Source organism: Cricetulus griseus, chromosome 2 (genome assembly GCF_003668045.3).
Source record: "Cricetulus griseus strain 17A/GY chromosome 2, alternate assembly CriGri-PICRH-1.0, whole genome shotgun sequence".
In the NCBI taxonomy this organism is placed as follows: Eukaryota; Metazoa; Chordata; class Mammalia; order Rodentia; family Cricetidae; genus Cricetulus; species Cricetulus griseus.
In genome coordinates this window covers 298,861,622-298,883,512 of record NC_048595.1, presented here as the reverse complement: position 1 = coordinate 298,883,512, position 21,891 = coordinate 298,861,622, and the positions used below count along the sequence as shown (strand labels likewise).

At 36.6% G+C, this 21,891-nt stretch overlaps 1 protein-coding gene across 11 annotated transcripts in view; it reads right to left on the bottom strand.

Annotated features, from left to right (window-relative positions):
• The window catches only part of LOC100752273 (cotranscriptional regulator FAM172A), a 384,532-nt gene that overhangs the window by 184,188 nt on the left and 178,453 nt on the right, over nt 1–21,891 (bottom strand). For 10 of the 11 annotated variants that reach the window (XM_027401810.2, XM_027401807.2, XM_027401804.2 and 7 more), the window contains one exon: nt 11,793–11,912. The exons of the other annotated variant lie outside the window; for it this stretch is intronic. In XM_027401810.2, the coding sequence (XP_027257611.1) occupies nt 11,793–11,912 (120 nt within the window). The remainder of the gene's footprint in view (nt 1–11,792; nt 11,913–21,891) is intronic. 11 annotated transcript variants of the gene reach the window in all.

The following is a 21,891-nucleotide window of genomic DNA, read 5'->3' as shown; positions in this document are numbered from 1 at the left end:
TGGTGTCAAATTATTATATCAAAGAAACACCTGCACACCCAGGCTTATTATAATTATAGTCACAATATCTAGGATATGAAAATCTCATATACACTGGTTATGAATGGGAAAGGAAATTATGATATATTCATATAAATAGAATCTTGTTTTGCCATAAATGAATGGAATCCCATCATCCATGCCAACATGGCTGCAATGGGAAGGCATTATGGTAAGTAATTCAGTTCAATACTGCATGGTCTGTAAGAGCCAAAAACATGGGTGAGGTAAGAACATAGACTAAGGCTGGAAAACAGGTACAAAATACAGTAGACAGGAGAAATTGGTTTTACTGTTCCAAAACCTAGAAATACAGTCTACAACAACTTACATATTTTAAATAAAATCTTTTTAGATGCCAAACATTTATAGGCTGTTTGAGTCTATAGAAATTCCAGTTAGTCCAATTGTGTCATTACATGTCAAGTCTATGATTGAATTATCATTGAAAATAAGAGGGCAGAAAAAAGTACAGCTCAGTGTTAGCCTACTCAACTAATGTGCATGACCCCTAAGTTCAACAGTCAGTGCCAAATAGCAAGATAGCTACATTTACCTCTTAAAACTATTAGGAGGTTTAAAGGACCACCTGATGAAGAACACTATTTTAGCATTATGATATTAGTGATGGGCATGAATGTGATACAGCCACCTTATGCTTTATAAGACCTTGAGACATAACTAACTCTAGCGGGAAACTTCATCTTCATATTCAGACACCGCTATGGATTGTTTAAAACTTCATTTGACACAGTCATGTCTTAAGTCCTTATGGCTGACTTCCATATTCTCTGTATTCTATAAAGACAGAAGTGAGATGTTGCTTTAAGAGGAAGAGAGGACTCTTCATACAGAAATCAACTATGAAAGTATTTATTCTGAAGATCTACAGTAATATCTTAGAGAAAAATGCAAATGTTACCAAATGTTAGTTTATAACACACAAAAGCATCTAATGTCTTATTGTATTTTAATATTTAGACATAATATAAATATATTTAGTCTTGAACAGATGCCTCAAAATGTGTAATACAAAGCAAAGCTGAAATTTTGAGGATGAGCTTGTAACAGTGGTAAAAAGTTTGGTTACACTGTTAGTATTATTACTCCTAGGAACTTTTTTGTAGGTGAAACAAACACTGACATAATGGAGGTGTGGTGGTTTGAAAGAAAATGGCCCATAGAAAGTAGGTATGGCCTTGTTGGAGGAAGTGTGTCACTGTGGGGGTGGGTTTTGAGGTCTTCTATGCTCAAGCTATGCTCAGTGTGGCACACAGTTCACTTCCTGTTGCCTGAGGATCAAGATGTAGAATTCATAGCTCCTTCTTTAGTGCCATGTTTGCCTGTACATCTTCATGTTCTGCCATAATGATAATGGACTTAACCTTTGAAACTGTAAGCTACCCCCAAGAAAATGTTTTCCTTTATTTATTTATTTATTTATTTATTTATTTATTTATTTATTTATTTATTTGGTTTTTCGAGACAGGGTTTCTTTCTGTAGCTTTGGAGCCTATCCTGGCACTCGCTCTGGAGACCAGGCTGGCCTCGAACTCACAGAGATCTACCTGCCTCTGCTTCCCGAGTGCTGGGATTAAAGGTATGCGCCACCAACACCAGGCTTCTTATAAGAGTTGCTGTAGTCATGGCATCTCTTCACAGCAGTAGAACTAACTAAGACGGGGGTAACAAGTAGACAGTGAAATTGGCACTCTGTCATTGTATAGGAGAAGGCATCAGAGAACGTTAAGGCTTCTTTGCCATGACTAGCTATTAGAAGACTTTTATATTATTAACATTTATAATTATAAAACATTCCTGATACCTTATCACTGGAAAAAAGGCAGACTGGGAACTTCCACCATTGGAGAACATTGAACATGTTTTATATTTCTACACAGTGCTTAAGAATGAGTCAAAGAAATTATGGATGTGAGAAAATATATATCTAAGTTTATTGATCTAAAGGAATAATCTGAGCATATTAAAAGCAGGGATGTTTTTTATTCATTGAGGTACATAATGGAATAGTTAAGAGAATTACTGGAAGGAATAGATACTGCACCCGAACAAGATTACTTGTGTGTTCCCATGGGTTCACAGCCAGAAGGGCAATGAACTTCAGGAAGAGGCATGCCTTGAGTGTCACTCTCAGCAGATTTGAATGACATTTACATGGGACTCTAAATTTTAGCCTGAAAGGTATCACTGTGTTAGTTTAAGGCTTTAGAGGCTGTGGTGTGGAATTAACACATTTTTCAATATAAGAGGAACATTTACTCTAGAGGATCTGGAATCCTCTATTATGGATTACAAGTTTGAGTCTTCCCAAAATTGATATGTTAAAACATTACCAGTAGGATACTGGTATGAGAAAGTGGGGTTTCTGGTACAGAAAGTTTAAGATGATTTCCAGGGACTCAAGCCCAAACACGGGGATTAGTATCTTTAGAAAAAATGAAGGGACTATGTGACTGAAAGTGGTCAGCAGTAGGGCCTCCATCAGCTGGTACCTAGATCTCAATCATCTGAGTCTTCAGAGTTATAAAATATTTCTCTTCAATTCATAAGATTTTCAGTGATTTTATTATAGCAGCCCAAATTAATAAATATTTAAATAGGGAAACTAATTTCTAAATGATGAGACTTAATTCATTTGAATTTAATCACAGAAAATATAACTTAATCTTAGGGTTATGGCTAATTTCCTTGAAAAGGGATTTAAGACATGATGAGATTTCTTAGCTAAATTACTATATTTACTAGATAGTTTATATTATTTATTTTTCCAGGAACACAAAATTTCAGGGCCAGAAATAATACATTCTGCACACCAATGGATAGGTTCTCTAAGCACTCATCTTTCATCTTCATCTTTGCTATCTTTCCCATTTTGCTTCTGTCCTGCAGTTCTACTTAAATACTCAGGACTGACCTGAATATCACTGATTTCAACATAGCAACTCTAAGATGTAGTTGTGACAATTTTTTACATGCATAATACATACATACATACATACATACTTATCTGTCTATCATCTAATCAAATCAAATCTAATCTATTAACAATTACTAAAAACCTTGTATTTCTGCACTTGTTGGCAGTGAATAGAGCCTAATTCATTACGTTGTGATGGGCCCTGGTATTTTTTTCTGTTCTTCTTTGTAAGGCGGTGATGTGAGGTTTGCAGGGGGAAAAGTGTTTACAACTAATTACTCTCTGTATTTTGTAGTTATCACTGATTTCCTTCTCTGGCAGCCAGATTATAACTCTGAGCTTATCAACTCTATACATTCTTAGTTGACAGCTCACTTGCTACATGCACCAGTGCTGACTTTTGCAACAGACTGGCTTCTGAAACCATTCTGAATAATAATAAAGAGCTCTTTGCCCAGATCTGGTTTCCATGTTTGCTCTCTCAAACCATACCTCAACACAGATTCAATATGGTTTAAATTAGAGGACTACCTAGCTTCTGTGAGTTACTTTGAGTAAATTATTTAATAATTATTGGGCCCTAAATGTATGGTAGAAGCTAAGTAGTTTGTATTACAAATATGCCTTTCAAAATTTAGATATCAAAGCACGGGTATTGGCACAGTGAAGCATTTTATTTCTGAGAACTTATCATGAGTTATAATTACAGGACAATAAGAAAAGCAAAAGGAAAAAAAGTTACTATTTAGCTAAAATATGTTCTTCTACAATCCTGAGGCAGTAAAATAATCATATATTCACATTTACAGTATAGGATATTATATCAAGGCCAGGCGTTGGTGGTAGAGGCAGGCAGATCTCTGTGAGTTTGAGGCCAGCTTGGTCTACAGAGCAAGTGCCAGAAGAGGCTCCAAAGCTACACAGAGAAACCCTGTCTCGAAAAACAACCCCCCCCAAAAAAACCCAAAACACAAACAAACAAATAAACAAACAAACAACAACAAAAAACCCAAAATATTGTATCAAATATTGGGAAAGAAATGTTTCTTGGCTATTTTTTTTTTTTAATTTAAGCATGGATGTACATTCCTTTATTCTCAGTGCTCAGTAGCCAACAGCAGGAAAACATCTGTGAGTTTGAGGCTAGCCTGTTCTAAATAATGAATTACACAGTGAGAGACTGTCTTCCAAAAAGGATTTATATATAGCACATTAATTTGTCAACTTATTTTCTGAGTTAACAAGTATCATGTTACTTTACCAACTCATTGGCTTCATGACCATTTTATTAACAGAGATCATGTCCAGCCATTTAGCTGTGTGGATATGGAAGGACATTAGCCTGACACATTCTTTGTTGGCATTGTAAAAGCTTCTTCCAAAAGTAATTCTCACAGGATAGTTTGGCTTCTTTATTATATAAACAATACCACCTTTTCTCCATTTCAGCAATCTTCTGAATGATGTTATCTTGCATTAGTTTTTCACTTAAGTAACAAATAATCACAGCTAACACCATGCTCAAGTGAAACAATGACTACTTTTCCCTAACACCATAAAGAAGGCAAAGATGCCCACTCAGAACATCTATGTAGCCTTTACTGTGGGTTCTCTTTGGGACATTACATACAATGTATCCAGACTGGAAAGAAAGAGACAAAACTAGCTATAGTCACAAATGTTATGGACTTGAATATGAGTAAGTCTGAAGGTATGGGTACTCCACTGAAGATGTGGCGACCTTCCTGTGCTCATATCCTTAATCACAAATGACTCTGCCTTTCCTAACAGCCACTAACCACTTGGTAATAGTTTCTTGGCGGAAGCCTAAATAAATGGAAAGGAAATCCATGTTCATGGATGGGAAAGCTTGCATCATCAAGACAGCAATAATCTCCAAACTGTGTACACATTTAATCAACCCCAATCATAATCCATGATTCTTTCTTCCCCTCAGAAATAAATACACTAATTCTAAAATCCATCAGAAAATGCAAGGAGTCAAAGTAATCTTCAAAAAAGTATTAGAATAGCATCCTGATTTCAAAACTTACTGCATAGCTACCTCTGGCTGGTCACTGTGGTGCTACTAAGAGGACAGTTATCAATGTGACAGAGCCCAGACTCACATTTACAGCAAATTGGTTTTGAACCAGACATTAAAACAAGAAGGAAAGAATAGCTTTGTTTCCCAATGAAGTGTGACAAGAAAACCGAATACACACACTCAAAAATTCTAAAACTAAATTTGATCTTTACCTCACATGATTTGCAAACATTAATCCAAGCAGGCCAATAGTGATGGTGCACACCTTTGATCCCTATACTCAGGAGCAGATGTAGGAGAATTTCCATGAGTTCCAGGACAGACAGCGTTACACAGAGAGTCCCTGTCTCAAAAATAGGAGGAGGAAGGGGAAGAGGAAGAGGATGAAGGGGACACTGGGGAGGAAGTGGAGGAGGTAGCAGGACAGGGAGGAGAAGAATGGGGAGGAGGAGGGAGAGAGGGAAGGTGAACAGAAGCAGGAGGAGGGAATATAATCCAATCCATAGAGGCAGATGTTTAAGAGTACTTATGCTGCAATACTTCTTGCTCTTAAGAGGCACTATCTGAATTTAGGTATTGATGATGGTTGTACAAATCTGTAAATCCATTAAAAACCATTAATTTATTCATATGAAAGGATGGATTTCCCAGCACCCTAAGTACATCTCAATGAAGTTCAGTAAGTAATCATATCTCAGGTTGTATAAATTTTATCTCAAAAGTAAAATAATTAAAACAAGAAACAAAAGTAAGTCACCAGGTTAACTACATGCTGGGATGAAATGGACTTTTGAAGATCTTCCTCTGGCTGTGCCATAAGACTGTAAAAACAGAATTTACTTTATAATTTTCCCGTTTTGCTGAAAGGAGTGTACTTAGTGAATAGTGGAAAATGATCTCTCTCAAGCTGAGAGTTGGGGTCACTGGCAGAAAAGGAGAACATTGCTTAATAAGAATTGATTTGCTAGATTTCTGAAATCAGTCAACATTTAAATTGAGAGTAGAACGAATAAATTAGTAAAAGCAATACTGTTAAGGCTTAAACTCCATGTGACAGCCAACTAACAACAAATATTTCTAACTATTCTGTCATTGTGTATTTACAAACTTGCATGCAATGTTAGACTCTACTGGAAGCTGTTTCTTCAGCATTTGAGTGAAGGAGGACTTAGAAATACAAGACAATTTAAAAGCAAATCTAGTTAAGATGTATCTTGTCATTTTACTACATGTATTATTTTTACTGAATTGGCTAGTTTTCAGAGTAAGTTTACAAGAGTGTTTTCATTCTCCATTATTTTGATACTGTTATGATTCCATTTTCTCTGGTTTATCCTACTTTATTTCACTTCCCATCAATTTCTGATTCCCAGCTACCCAAAATTTTGCAATTCACATTGATCACATTGAATAAACTTCCTACCAATATTTAATTTACTTTGTTTATTGTGGACAAAATGTAATATTACTTTAAGGTCATAGTTAGCAGGCATGTCATTAAAGGTAAAGGCTAAAAAATTTTAGCTCAATTCCATTTCCTCTTCAGTATAAATATAAATCATGTTCCAAGTAACTTAAAAAGATCTAAGAGTAGACAGAGGTTGAGTATCTTCATACAGCCATGTCCAAAACTAGCTTTCTACCAGCTGCTCAAGGCAGCTTAGGCTGCCTGGAGGCCAGGGAACCCAGCGCCAAACAATGGCAGGAAAATAGAGTTCCCTTTAGTCCTTAATTCACATGCAAGTGAGGTGCCAATCAAGTGCTGACAAGCATGGAAAAACTAAAGTCAAAAGTGGGTAGAGACATGCTTTCAAAAGCAGCTGTTTTCACACATTTCTAAGTGATGTTTTTTAGTGGTGGCTGTGAACAAACCATGAACAATGTAGAAAAAAGAAATAAAAATGAGCAGATCCTAATATTCTTCCAGTTGAGACAATTCAGCGAAGCCAGTCAAATGTATTGATTGAAATACTTGATAACTTTATGAAAAATATGAGAGCACTCTTGCCTTGGCTAATGGCAACCATGTGACTGTGAGGCAGTGAGACCTGTAAGCACAGCAGTAAAGTGAGCGGAGGTGGGTTTCGGACAAGGAAAGCCAGCTCATTTCAACAACAATAACGAAGACAGTGTTACTTGATTTTGTAAACTGATTAGCACCTGGGAAGACAAGAACAAAACCCAGTGAAATGGCCAATGGAAGCAATGGAATCATTTCAACCAAGTGCCTGGGGAAGAGATGGAAATGTCAAAACATGAATTGTAATATGAAAATTAAAGAAAACTGAACCCAGGAGTCTAAGTTTAAATAACTAGTCTGCACTATCTGTACATGTCTGTTCTAATAACTTGGTGAACAAATTGTAGCTAAGACAATCCTACAATATATAAAATTAAATGTGTAAGACAGAAATTTATGGCTAGAAATGCCTTAGACAAGATTATACAGGCAGATAAACTGTTTTCAGAAATTCATTATCAATGCATAAGACTGATAATTCTCTTGTCTTTGATAACTACATGTTGGAGTAAAATAGGATGTCTTATCAATACTTGTTTTTCTTGGGCCATAGAAAGTTTGGAGAACTGGACATTTGAGTTTCACTCTATAGTACAAGCAAGGGCAGTGACAGGAATACTTTTGGTATCATGTTACTTGTGGCTACAGCAAACTGTATATGGTTCTCATGAGGCTATCCTCAGGATAGTTCCATTACAAGACATACTACCATAAAATGAATACTGGCTTTGAAAATAAATCTTTCACTATTGTATGTTCTTCAGGAGCAATTCAATACTTTAAGACAGGGTATATAATAATAAAGTCTGTTCTCAGTTTCCAAGAACAATTAGGAAAACATGAACCTCTAACAATTTTGCTCTCCAAACTTCAAAGTAAGCACTTTTACTTTTAAACTAGAATTTTACATAAGTTTTAGCCCAGTATGTGGCAAGCTACAGTACATAAGGACTTCTTGCCTGGTATTCAAACAGTAAACATTATACAAAATTGCATTAATTACACTTAGTTTTTAAACTGTATGTGTCATATAGTTTACATTTAAAATAAATGTTCCTAACATGTATGGCTTAAAGGCATGACAATGGTAGAGAATGATCTGTAACTACTCACATATGATGGGATACACTAAGGCAGGGACACAGAGAGAGAACCCTATGGTCTTTTACGAGTATAAATTTCAAACAATTTTTAAACATTTTAAACTACTGAAAGCTAAAACATTTTTGTATGATGTGTATAATGCACCCAATCATATTAATCTTCACATTTTTCTTATACAGTTAATATTAACATTTTGAAACCATGTAAGATAATTTCATATGTTACACTTATGCTGAAATACCCCGAAACAACATTTGTCAACATTTTAAACACTAAGACTTTTCTCTTAAGAATATTATTGATAACTGGAAAGAATGGTAGCTTTGCACAAGAGCAGGTTTACAGACATTGCAACTTGCTTTTCTGTTACTATGCTTTCTTTCAAAAAGCAATTTGAAATAGAAATATAATGAACTTACACATGTTTATTAAAGTTCCCAAAATGCAAACCTCATCAGTATGTACTATTATTTGATTGTAAGTTACATTTTGGGACAAGACCACTCTTTCTTCAGTTGGCACAGTCGATGTCCCTGCATTACATAGTTCAATCATTTGTTACATAACAAGTAGCAAATGCATGAAGTTGAAATGGTAACCATTAATATTTTAAGACCTAAACAAGGTATATTACATGAAATAGACTTCTCAGCTCTGCTCTGGCCTGACAGATCCACCAGAGGTTCTATTATCTCCTCCTCCCATGCATGGCCTCCTGCAGGGACAGCAGACTACAGAAGCTGACCCTTACTGAGACCATCTTGTCTCTCAGACAAAGCTCCTTTTTAACTTCTTACTTACTAGTTACTTCCTGTGCTGGAGAAAAACTTTAGCTCAGCTTGTGATAATTTCACAGGCCCTGAGGATCCTGACCCTAATAGCCTCAAGGTCAGAAGTCAAGTCTTGTTCTGAAACATCTGTGTGCTTTATATTAAAGTGGAACAAAAGTGGTGAAATATCCACCAGTGTGTGACAAGAAGGGAAGGCAAAACAGGACTGACACATTGGTCATCTGTCAATTTGGGCATCTTAAGTTCGTTTTTAAAAAATAGCCTTAAATTCGCCCTAATCCCAAATTTGATTTACAAAGTTTTTTTTTTTAAATAAATGATTGTAAGGAAAAAAAATTACAAGTTTGTTTTATTGAAATTAGAAATTAGATTAGTAGTATTTGAGGACTTTATACATTTTAAGTTACTCCATAAGTTAAAGTTAATTTTAAAGTAATTCAGTGGCTTACAAATAAAAGCTATCTATAACTACAAATGTATAATTATTTATCTGTAGATATTGAAACACTATTTTAAAACACTGTATTTTCCCCAAACATCCATATTTAAAACAAACCCATACTAATGTGTTAAAAAAAACTCCCTTAAGGTGTGTGTTATGTATAACATAATATATAGCAAAATAAACAAAATCTGTGAAGCAAAAAATGATTGCAAACAATCTCTAAATACTGAAGTCAAATTAGGAAAGAAATGACAACATATTTCTTGACTGTAGCACAACATAAGCATTTTAGATGTAGGAGGGCAACTGCAGTATAATACATGTCAGGGGTGAGCACTACTCTTATATCTAAAACACTTGAGCCTAAGGTATGGGCAGCCAAAAGGCCACAGGAATATATTTACAAATTATACACCAAAGTCTAAAAAAATGAAAAGTAGACAATGGATATCATGACATTCTGACACAACCCTTCATTAGTGAATTTCTTCATTAGTGAATTTCTAACATCAATCATTCACAATAACCACAGTGGCATAACTGTGCTATCTAGAACACTGTAGCCAATCAGATTAGATCCAAGATACCCGATAATTCTTCCTATCACCTAATTTTAACTCTTAAAATTTTTGTGACCAAGCAAAGAATGCTAGTTTCGAGTAAATTAACAGAAACCTTTCTGATAGTTTTAGTGCTAATTACATGAACTCTGACGAAGTATTAGATATTAAATAGTATACATCAAAGTCTGTTAAAATTATTAAAATCAGAGCTAGAGAGGTGACTCAGTGGTTAAGAACACTGTTCTTCCAGAGGACCAGAGTTCAATTCCCAGCACCCATATGGCAGCTCACAGCTATCTGTAACTCCAGTTCCAGGGGATCTAACATACTCACACAGACACACATGCAGGCAAACAATGAATAAATAAGTTTTGAAAAATTATTGAATTGATACCAAATATTGAATGGGTTTTCAGTATTGGGTTCTATATGGTCAACATACATATTAATGGTGTACAAATAAAACAAAATGTACATATCTAAAATGTATAGAAGACACATGATAATATTGAAATTTAAAAATAATATATAAAGAAGGAACAGCCAAAAGTCACTTCTGTTTAGCAATATAAATCTCTGTTACACTCACTCAAAGAAATTAGTATTTTTCTTTTGTTTTTTGTTTTTTTTTTTTTTTTTTGGTTTTTCGAGACAGGGTTTCTCTGTGTAGCTTTGGAGCCTATCCTGGCACTCATCTGGAGACCAGGCTGGCCTCGAACTCACAGAGATCTGCCTGCCTCGGCCTCCCAAGTGCTGGGATTAAAGGCATGCACCACCAACGCCCTGCCTGAGGATATTCTTTTCAAAACTCATACAAGTATATCCTGAATGTATTTAAATACAGTTTAATTTTTAAATTTAAAATTTTCTCATACAATGTATTTTGATCCTAATCTTTCACCACTCTAACGTTCCCCAGTTAGACTCTGCCTACCTTCCTATAGATCTAACTTCATGTTCTTTTCCTCTTTCAAAAATAAAAACAAAAGCAAAACAAAAATGAAAATCAAAACAAAAAATTAGAAAAGAACCCCCCCCAACACACACACACACACACACACACACACACACACACACACTTTGTATTACTACTACTGGTCATGGGGCCTGCTCTGGAGTGTGGTTGATATATCCAGTGTCACTCTATTAGAGAAAAGTTATTTGCCCTTTCCCAGCAGGAATTAGTTGTAAATAGTTTCTTGGTTAATAGTGGGATTTTATGTCTACCTACTTGTTTCAGTGTTGGAACCTCACCTGGTCCTATATATGCTGCCACAGTCTCTGTGTGTGCATGCTGGATTGTCTTGTATGTTCACATGCCCATCAGTCCTATTGTGTTTTGAAGATGCTGTTTCCTTGGAGTCACCCACCCATCTACCATCTCTACCCCTTACAATTTTTAAAATAACTTGAAGTATTAATATCAAGAAGAAAGAAAAAAGAAATAGAGGGCATGCTGGAATGTGCCTTTAATTCTAGGATTTGAAAGGTAGAGGCAGGCGTTTGTGTGAGTTAGAGGCCAGCATGGTCTATATAGCAAGTTCCAGGTTATCCAGGGCTGCATAGCGAAACCCTGTCTCAAACCCAAACCCAACCCAAACCAAACCTGTAAGGAGGCTGAGAGTCAGAATTAGAGATAAGTAATGGAGAAGGTTCAGCTGTTAAGAGCATTGCCCACTCCTGCTGTGGACCCTCTTCAGTTCCCCTGTCCTGGAAGAGGACCCTTGTTCAGTTCCCAGCCACATAAGGAGGCATATGACTGCCAGCAACTCCAGTTCCAGGGAAATCCTTTTCACTTTTCTGGACATGTAAAATAAATCATTAAAAAGTAAAATGTTTACTTACCAGTTCAACAAAAGCAAGTCCTCCATAGCTGTGAGCAACAAAAAACACACTCTCTGCAGCAGACTTGGCTATGAAATGGTCCCATACATAGACTGCATGCTCTTCAGGAGAACCATTTTCCTATAAAGAAAACAAATACATACTACATATTGTATCTAGTGACTATCACAGTAATCAGTTAAATTCAATCATATGCCTGCATACAGAGAATATGAATAAGATGGTTATGCTGTAAAGTTAGAATTCAACAACAACACAAATTGCAGAAAACCTACAAACTCATGGAAATTGAACAAGGACCAATTGCATCATTCCTGGATCAAGGAAGAAATAACAAAAGAAATTAAACACTTCCTAGAATTCAACAAGAATGTAGACACAACATACCCAAACTTATGGGGCACTTTGAAAGTCCTACTAGGAGGAATGTTCATAGATCTACGTGCTCACATGGAAAAACTAGAAAATAGTCACAGCAGAGAATTGACAGCACAACTGAAACCTCTTGAACAAATAGAAGCAAATTCAACCCAGAGGAGTAGACACAAGGAAATAATCAAACTGAGGGAAGAAAGAAGTTAATAAAGTCAAAACAAAGAAAAAAATTCAAAGAACCAATGTAACAACATAGACAAACCTTTATCCAAACTAACTAAAAGGCAGAGAACATGCAAATTAACAAAATCAGAAATGAAAAGGGAGACATAACAATGAACACTGAGGAAATCCAGAGAATCTTCAGGTCATACTTTTTTGTACTCCACAAAATTCGAATATCTACAGGAAATGGACAGATGTCATTTCTGGATAGATGTCATTTACCAAAATTGAATTAAGAACAGATAAGCAACTTAAACAGACCTGTAACCCCTAATGAAATAGAAGCAGTCATCAAAAGCCTCCCAACCAAAAAAATCCCAGGGCCAGATGACTTCAGTGCAGAATTCTACCAGAAATTCAAAGAAGAGCTAATACCAATACTCCTCAAATTGTTCCACACAATAGAAGAAGAAGGTTGATGGCCAAACTCTTTTTTTTAATTTAAATTATAAACAAGCTTCTTTTAAATGTCAATCTCAGTTCCTTCTCCCTCCCCTTCCTCCCTGGCATCCCACCGACCTGTGTCCCAACACATTTCTGCTCCCTAGGCATGGTGAGGCCATCCATGGGGTATCTTTAAAGTCTGACATATCAAATGGAACAGAGCCTAGAACTTTGCCAAACTCTTTTTATGAGGCTAAAATTATCTTGGTACCTAAGCAACACAAAGACACAACTAAGAAAGGGAACAGCAGACCAATATCCCTCAAAAACATTGATGCAAAAATACTCAATAAAATACTGGCAAACCGAGTCCAAGAACATATCAGAAAAATCATCCGCCACGATCAAGCAGGCTTCATCCCCGGGATGCAGACTTGGTTCAACATATGAAAATACAATACATCAATGTAATCCACCATATAAACAAACTGGAAAGGAAAAACCATATGATCATCTCACTAGATGCTGAAAAAGCCTTTGACAAAATCCAACATCCCTTCATGACAAAGGTCCTGGAGAGATCAGGGATAACAGGAGCATACCTGAACATAAAAAAAAAAAAAAAAAAAAAAAAAAAACAGTATACAGTAAACCAATAGCCAACATCAAACTGAATGGAGAGAAACTCAACGCGATTCCTCTAAAATCAGGAAAAAGACAAGGATGTCCACTTTCTCCATATATCTTCAATATTGTCCTTGAAGTTCTAGCTAGAGCAATCAGACAACAAAGGAGATCAAGGGGATACAAATTAGAAAGGAAGAAGTTAAACTTTCACTGTTTGCAGATGATATGATAGTTTACATAAGTGACCAGAAAAACTCTATCAGGGAACTCCTACATCTGATAAACACCTTCAGCAAAGTGGCAGGATAAAAGTTTAACTCAAAAAAATCAGTAGCCCTACTATATGCAGATGATAAATGGGCTGAGAAAGAAATCAGAGAAACATCACCCTTACAATAGACACAAACAACATAAAATATCTTGGGGTGGCACTAACTAAACAAGTGAAAGACATGTAGTACAAGAACTTGGAGTCTTTAAAGAAAGAAATTAGAGAAGGTATCAGAAAATGGAAATGATCTCCCATGCTCTTGGACAGGTAGAATAGACCAACACAGTAAAAATGGCAATCTTGCCAAAAGCAATATACAGCTTCAATGCAATATTCATCAAAATACTGGCATGATTCTTCACAGAACTTGAAAGAACTATACTCAACTTTATATGAAAAAAATAAAAGACCCAGGATAGCCCAAACCACCCTGTACAATAAAGCAACTTCTGGAGGCATCACCATCCCTGACTTCAACCTCTATTATAAAGCTATAGTATTGGCACAAAAAAAGACAGGTAGACCAATGGAATCGAATTGAAAACCCTGATATAAACCCACATACCCATGAACACCTGATATTTGACAAAGAAGCTATACAATGGAATAAAGAAAGCATCTTCAACAAATGATGCTGGCATAACTGGATGCTCCATGTAGAAGACTGCAGAGAGATCCATGTCTATCCTCATGCAGAAAACTTAAGTCCAAATGGATCAAAAACCTCAACATAAAGCCAGCCACACTGAATCTATTAGAAGAGGAAGTGGGAAGTACCCTTGAAAGAATTGGTACAGTTGACTGCTTCCTGAACATAACAGCAGTAGCACAGACACTGAGATTTACAACTAATAAATGGGACCTCCTGAAAATGAGAAGCTTCTGTAAGGCAAAGGACACAGTCAACAAAACAAAATGGCAGCTCACAAAATGGAAAAGATATTCACCAACCCCACATCGGACAGAGGGCTGATCTCCAAAATTTACAAGGAACTCAAGAAGCTAGTTTCCAAAACACCAAATAATCCATTTAAAAAGTGGGGTACAGAACTAAATAGAGAATTCTCAATAGAGGAATCTAAAATGGCTGAAAGACACATAAAGTACTCAACATTACGAGCCTTCAAGGAAATGCAAACCAAAGCAACTCTGAGAAACCTTCTTACTCCTGTCAGAATGGCTAAAATCAAAAACACCACAGACAATTTATGCTGGAGAGGATGTGCAGAAAAGGGAACACTTCTCCACTTCTGTGGGAGTGTCAACTTGTACAGCCACTTTGGAAATCAGTATGGTGACTCCTCAGGAAAATGGGAACAAGTCTACCACAAGTTCCATCAATTCCACTCCTAGGCATATACCCAAAAGAAGCACATTCATACAACAAGGACATCTTTTCAATTATGTTCATAGCAGCATTATTTGTAATAGCCAGAACCTGGAAGCAATCTAGATGCCCCTCAACTGAAGAATGGATAGTGAAAATGTGGTACACTTACACAATGGAGTACTACTCAGAGGAATAAAAAAAAACAATGCAATCTTGAAATTCGCAGGCAAATGGATGGAACTAGAAGAAATGATTCTGAGCGAGGTAACACAGTCACAAAAAGACAACATGGTATGTACTCACTCATATATGGATTTTAGACATAGAGCAAAGGATTACCAGCCTACAATCCTAGGAAAAAGAACCAACCTAAGAGAGACATAGATGGTCCCCCAGAGAAGGGGATAGGGACAAGATCTCCTGAGCAAATTGTGAGCCTGGGGGGAGGGGAGAGGGAGCCAGGAGAATGAGAAGAGGAGAAGAGGAGGGGTGAGGAGGACATGAGGGAGCAGAAAGTTGAGTCAGGAGAAGAATAGAAGAAAATAAGAAAGGAGATACCATAATAGAGGGAGACATTTTAGGTTTACAGAGAAATCAGGCACTAGGGAAAGGTCTGGAGATCTACAAAGATAACACCAACTAACAATCTAAGCAACAAAAGAGAGGCTACCTTAAATGCCCTCCCCTGATAATGAGATTGATGAGTACCTAGAGCCTTCATCCAGCAGCTGATTGAAGCAGAAGCAGACACCCACAGCTAAACACTGAACTATACTGGAATCCAGTTGCAGAGAAGAAGGAGTGATGAGCAAAGGGGTCAAGACCAGGCTGGTGAAACCCACAGAAATAGCTGACCTGAACAAGGGGAATCTCATGGTGCCCAGAATGGTAGCTGAGGAACCAGCATAGGACTAATCCAGACCTCATGAACATGGATATGAGTGAGGAGGCCTCAGAAATCTATGGGGCCTCTTGTAGTACTTATCAGTACTTATCCCTAGCATAAGAATGGACTTTGGGAGCCCATTCCACGTAGAGGGATACTCCCTCAGCCTTGACACAAAGGAGAGGGTCTAGGCCCTCCTCCAAATGATACCACAGACTTTGGAGATTCCCTCATGGAAGGCCTCACCCTCCTGGGGAGCAAAAAGGTTAAGGGATAGGTAGGGTATTATTGGAGGACAGGGGAGAAGGCGAGGGAGAGGGAACTGGGATTCACAGGTAAAAGAACCTTGTTTCTAATTTAAATAAAATATGGGAAAAAAAGAATAAGATGGTGAGAGAACAGTCAAAGAAATAAAACAGAAGAACCCCATTGAATATTTAAATTAGTGAATAAAGTAGTATTAAAACTATTAATAAATTACCACCAAGATTAAATGAAAATGTAATCTTTAGAAACAACTTATTAAAATAAGTGCATCTTAAGGGAAACAATCCATGTAATAATGTGATATTAAGATCTACTTAAGCATATTAGGATGATGTGACAGAACGTTATGGGGGTATTGACAAAGCAATAAAATACTAAAATATTTAAGCTACATCCTTCTATATCTCTTAAAGTATTTAGACTGTATATCTATATATTATTCATTTGGTTTTAGAACTTTTAAATAGTAACCAAAAATACGAAGAAAATTAATAACGGGCATTTTGTATTGAAGTCATTTAAAGGAAAAATGCTTTCTAACAGCATGTTCTATGCACTTTTTATTTTTAGAACAGAGAAATCTAAATAAATATAGAGGCATTTAACCTAAGGCTTAAAACCCTATTAAATATATTCTAAAACTTCTATAATAACTTCAGTTTACTATATTTATTGCGTTAGCTGATACATATAATAGTCATAAAAATTTAGATAATATGTAAATACTGATCAAATAATAAATTGATGAGAACCAATCACACCATAAAAATGTGCTTACATGTCTGTTTCTTAGAAGCCAATTTCCTACTAATATCATGGATATTGCACTTGAAGATAATTTATTTGCAATTTCTATCATATATCTGAGGCAGGTGGATCTCTGTGAGTTCCAGGCCAGCCTGGTCTACAGAGCAAGTTCCAGGACAGCAGGGATGTCACACAGAGAAACCCTGTCTCAAACAAACAAACAAACAAACACACAAACAAACAACCCCCCCAAAACCAAAAGAAACAAACAAAACCAAGTATATATCTGGAGATGCAATCTCTCAGCAAGCTCCCTGGTTCTCATATTCTTTCAGCATTTCTCCCACAGTGATCCTGTAGGCTGTAGATGTGAGAGGTGTATTGGGACTGGGCTCCATATCTATGAATTTTGATTGGCTGTGTTTTTCACTAATGGTCTCCATAACATCACAATAATGTGACTGCCTAAACAAGAACTGAGCAAGGACAAAAACAATAAATATTCTGAAGATAGGAAAGCCCACAAGTTCTTAACCCTCTACAAAGAACTACAGGCAATAGAGGATTCTGAGAACAGGAGTAATAATCTTCCCTGGCAAGAGCTCACCAGTTGGTTATAATAGGAAATGTCAGTTGTGAAAACATACATACAAGTAACATCATAGAGACCTGGCATGGTATATGTATATATATATATATATATATATATATATATATATATATATATATATATATATACACACACACACATATGTAGTGTATGTATATACCAATAATTAGTGAAAGATGGGGCCATGAATCTGAAAGAGAGCAAAGAGGGGTATATGGGAGGGTTTGGATGGAGGAAACAGAAGGAAGGATATGATGTAATTACATTGTAATCTCAAAAAATTAAAAGAAATAATTTTTAAAAATATGTATGTTTGTGTTTTATCAAACAGGGTCTACACGGCACCTCACGCTGGCATGGAACGCACTCTAGTCTGTGCGGCTCTCAAACTTGAGGCTGTTTGCTTGCCTCTATCTCCCAGTGAGATGATGAAAGGAATTAGTTAACAGGCATAGCTCCACCTTAGAAAATTTATAATTAAGCTCTTGTCCCCTGATATCTATCACCATTCCAAATTTCCTCCCACAGCCAAGAAGGTATTGGCCACTGGTCATTTCCTTCTGGATATCCCATATTCACTTCAACTTAAACCTCCCAGAAACTTCCTGCCTAAATCTATTTGTATCCCCACATCCAGCTGAAACCTGAACATCATCTTTTACATCTCCTTCGCTTAAATTCCTCATGGAACTAGCCACTTAAATTCTGCTGATTCTGCCTCCGATTGTGTCAGTCTCAATTTTCTCCCCTTTAGTTTCATGTCTTCTGTCTCATCAAGTGGCTGGTAACAAAGCAACAATGTCAGAGATACTACTCAGTGGTTATTGGCCCTTAGCAGGGAGATCATCCACCTGGTCTGAGCTCAGCAGATGTTTGTGAGGAGCAAATGAGGACTGCTCCAAACTGGCTTTGGAGTAAGGAGTAATAGAATATCACTGACAGGAATCCAAGAAACAGAAAAAATACAATCAGCAGAGCTGCAGTAGTGAAGTAGTGTGATTACTGACATGTCATTCAGCAAGGTAAGAACAGCACCCAGGACAGAGAACACTGACAGAGATAGGTGACCTCCAATAATGAAAGAATGTTAAAGGTGACACATGAATTCCTTTTTGAAGTACTAGTAATATACAATTAAATAACCTTAATAATCAAAGTACTATTTATTTGTTTTGTTGATTCAGCTTGTTCTTTGACAAACACAGACACACAGACACACAGACACACACACACACACACACACACACACACACACACACACACACACACACACACACTACATTCTGTCTACTCTTACTCCCTCTTACCTCCCTGGCACCATCCATTTTCTACAGGTTCCTTTTCCCACATTCATGCCTTTTTGTTTTAGTTTGTGATACATTAAGGACATTATGTATGGCCATGAATGGAACTATTCATTGGAACCTGAGGGGCTCACTTTTAGTACAAAAGAGAAGACAATAATTCTCTCTCTCTCTTCCAGTATCCAACAGCAACTAATAATTCAGTAGAAAGGGATGGGGTCCTGTGAGCCTCAACCTAATCCACTTCTGCCTCTTGACACACCCAGTTTAATGTAGGCCAAGTGCCCTCAATTGCACAAGTGTGAGGTCCAGTTTCAATGGCCATGTCATGCACTGAGGAGAGCAACCATCCTCCCCACCTTCTAGGTGTGATATTCTTTTTTAATTAATTTTTTATTTAAATTAGAAACAAGATTGTTTTGCATGTCAATCCCCATTCCCTCTCTGTTCCCTCCTCCCCTGCCCCTTTAGTACCCTACCTATCCAATAACATTTCTGCTCCCCAGAGAGAGTGAGGCTTTCCATGGGGGGGGGAGTCTTAAGAGTCTGTCATATCCTTTTGGGTAGGGCCTAGGCCACTCCCCCGTGTGTCTAGGCTAAGGGAGTATCAGTCTATGTGAAATGGGATCCCAAAGTCCATTCCTATGCTAGGGATAAATACTGATCTACTAAAAAAGGCTCCATACATTTCCGAGGCCTCCTCACTGACACCCACATTTATGGGGTCTGGATCAGTTCCATGCTGGTTTCCCAGAGATCAGTCTGGGGGATAAGAGCTCCCTCTTGTTCAGGTCAGCTGTTTTCTGTGGGCTTCACTAGGGTGGTCTTGACCCCATTGCTTATCACTCCTTTTCTGCAACTGGATTCTAATTCAGTTCAGTGATTATCTGTGGGTGTCTGCTTCTACTTCTATCAGCTGCTGGATGAAGGCTCTGGGATGGTATATAAGTCAGTCATCAATCTCGTTATCAGGGATAGGGCATTTAAGGTAGCCTCTCCTCTGACGCTTACATGGTTAGTTGGTATCATCCTTGTAGATCTCTGGGCATTTCCCTAGTGCCTGATTTCACTGTAAACATATACTGGCTCCCTCTTTGATGGTATTTCTTATTTTGCTCTCCTCTATAGACTCCCTTTCCACAGTGTTCCCTGAACCTTAGAGAACTCCAACCCATCATCTCTTCTAAGCACCTTAAGCAATTAACAGTTTTATTTAATATTCAAAGAATTATTTTTTAAAGGCAAGAAAGGAGAGCAACCTTTGCCCTAAAAGACTTGACTTTCCTATATAACTATCTCAGAAGGTTTTCAAAAGTGCAGGCTTTTGTTTACTTACTTAAAACTCCATCAATTGAGGATTTAAAAAATTCTGAGAAATTGTTGTAGGCATCTCAACTGTTATCTATGGAAATTAATGCAAAGAGCATACTTGCAAATGTATACTTCTAAAATATTATATTACTGACATGATAAACTAAAACCTCACTTTTATAAATTCTAACCTATAGTCCATATTGTGCCAATAATCATTACACATTTATAAACTATAATTTAGAGAGTATGCTACTGCACATTTTTAAAATAAAACAGATTTCAATAAGACTTCATAATACAGAAAAACAAACAACAGAATGTATTCTATAGGTTTCTCTATGAAGTTAACATTTTGTATTGAGTAACTTGTAAGCAGAGGATAGGGGAGGGGCAGATTTTAGAATTTTTGAATGAAAGGCATGAAAAGCAGTAAGTCCATCACCTGGAGTTTGCAGGTAGCAGAGAGCACAGGTTACATACATAGAGTAAGTGTGTGGTGCTGAGAATGAAGGCTGACTTCCGTGCTGTAGTCTGGCCATCAATTGCTAAATGCCAAAAAGAAGTGTTTCAGTAAGCAAAGCCTTATCAACCAGGCCACATTCTCCCCCACCTGAGAACAGTGAGGTCTGCATTTCTGATGGAATACCTGAGCTGATAACACATAGAATTATCTAAACAACATTTGCATATTTATGTAATTATTTCCTAAGGTTAATTACCTCCTAGAATGCATTTTGCCCTTTGAGACTGCTCACAGTGACAGGCTCACATATTTTCTGAACCACTGCCAAATTTGACAGATTTTCCACCAGCTAACCTGTTGCTACAAAGTTATAAAATGAGTGATCCTATCATATATACTTTATAATTATGATTCATTTTAAAAAGTAAGATAAAAATGTAATAAATATGAAGATCTTTTTAAACTCTCATTTTAAAAGTCAAAACATAAAGGCATTACACATTGGAAGAGCATCTTCCATGATAACAATCTAATATAACTTTATAATTTGAAATTAGCACATGCCAATGTCACTAATCCAGCTACACCACCCATTGATGGCACCAAGAGAAGAACATGAATATGTGCCCATTCCTTCCCCTGCCAGATGCCCTTAGTGCTCGTCTTGGTTTCTTTCTATACTGGAGGTTCCCGACTGGAGGATGAACACTATATGAAATAAACATTTGTTTGCTGACCAAGTTTATTTAAAATTGAAGTTTCTCCTAAAAACTAAGATATTCGATTAGGAAAGTATGCACCAATGAAGTCTAAGTAGGATGCCAACGATAAATCAGATGGATTAAGATGCAAATGTAATCATTATTTGTTTCCAGCAAAGCCGCAGTTACATGATGAAAGAAAATTCCCAACTCCATAGACTATTTCTCTAGGAGAAATGAAATCTAAACATTTTTCATTCTACACTTTAATATTATTCTGTTGTTAAACACATAGAAATTAAAAATTTTGTACTCACAAAAGCATTTAATGAAAATATCTGTATGAAAATATAGTTTGTAAACCACACCAGCTATTATTATATTTTACTTATTCCATCAAATAATTGGATTGAAATTTATATTCATTTTCCCTATTTTAAACATGCAAACTTTTTACAGATTTAGCTCAGCGAATTAAAGGATCAGGCATATATATTATTGCACAAAATTACTGGTAAAGTATGCATAAAATGGTAACATTAAAAAATCAAAACCATTATTTGTTCTCTAAATTTTAGAGACACCATTATTAGAT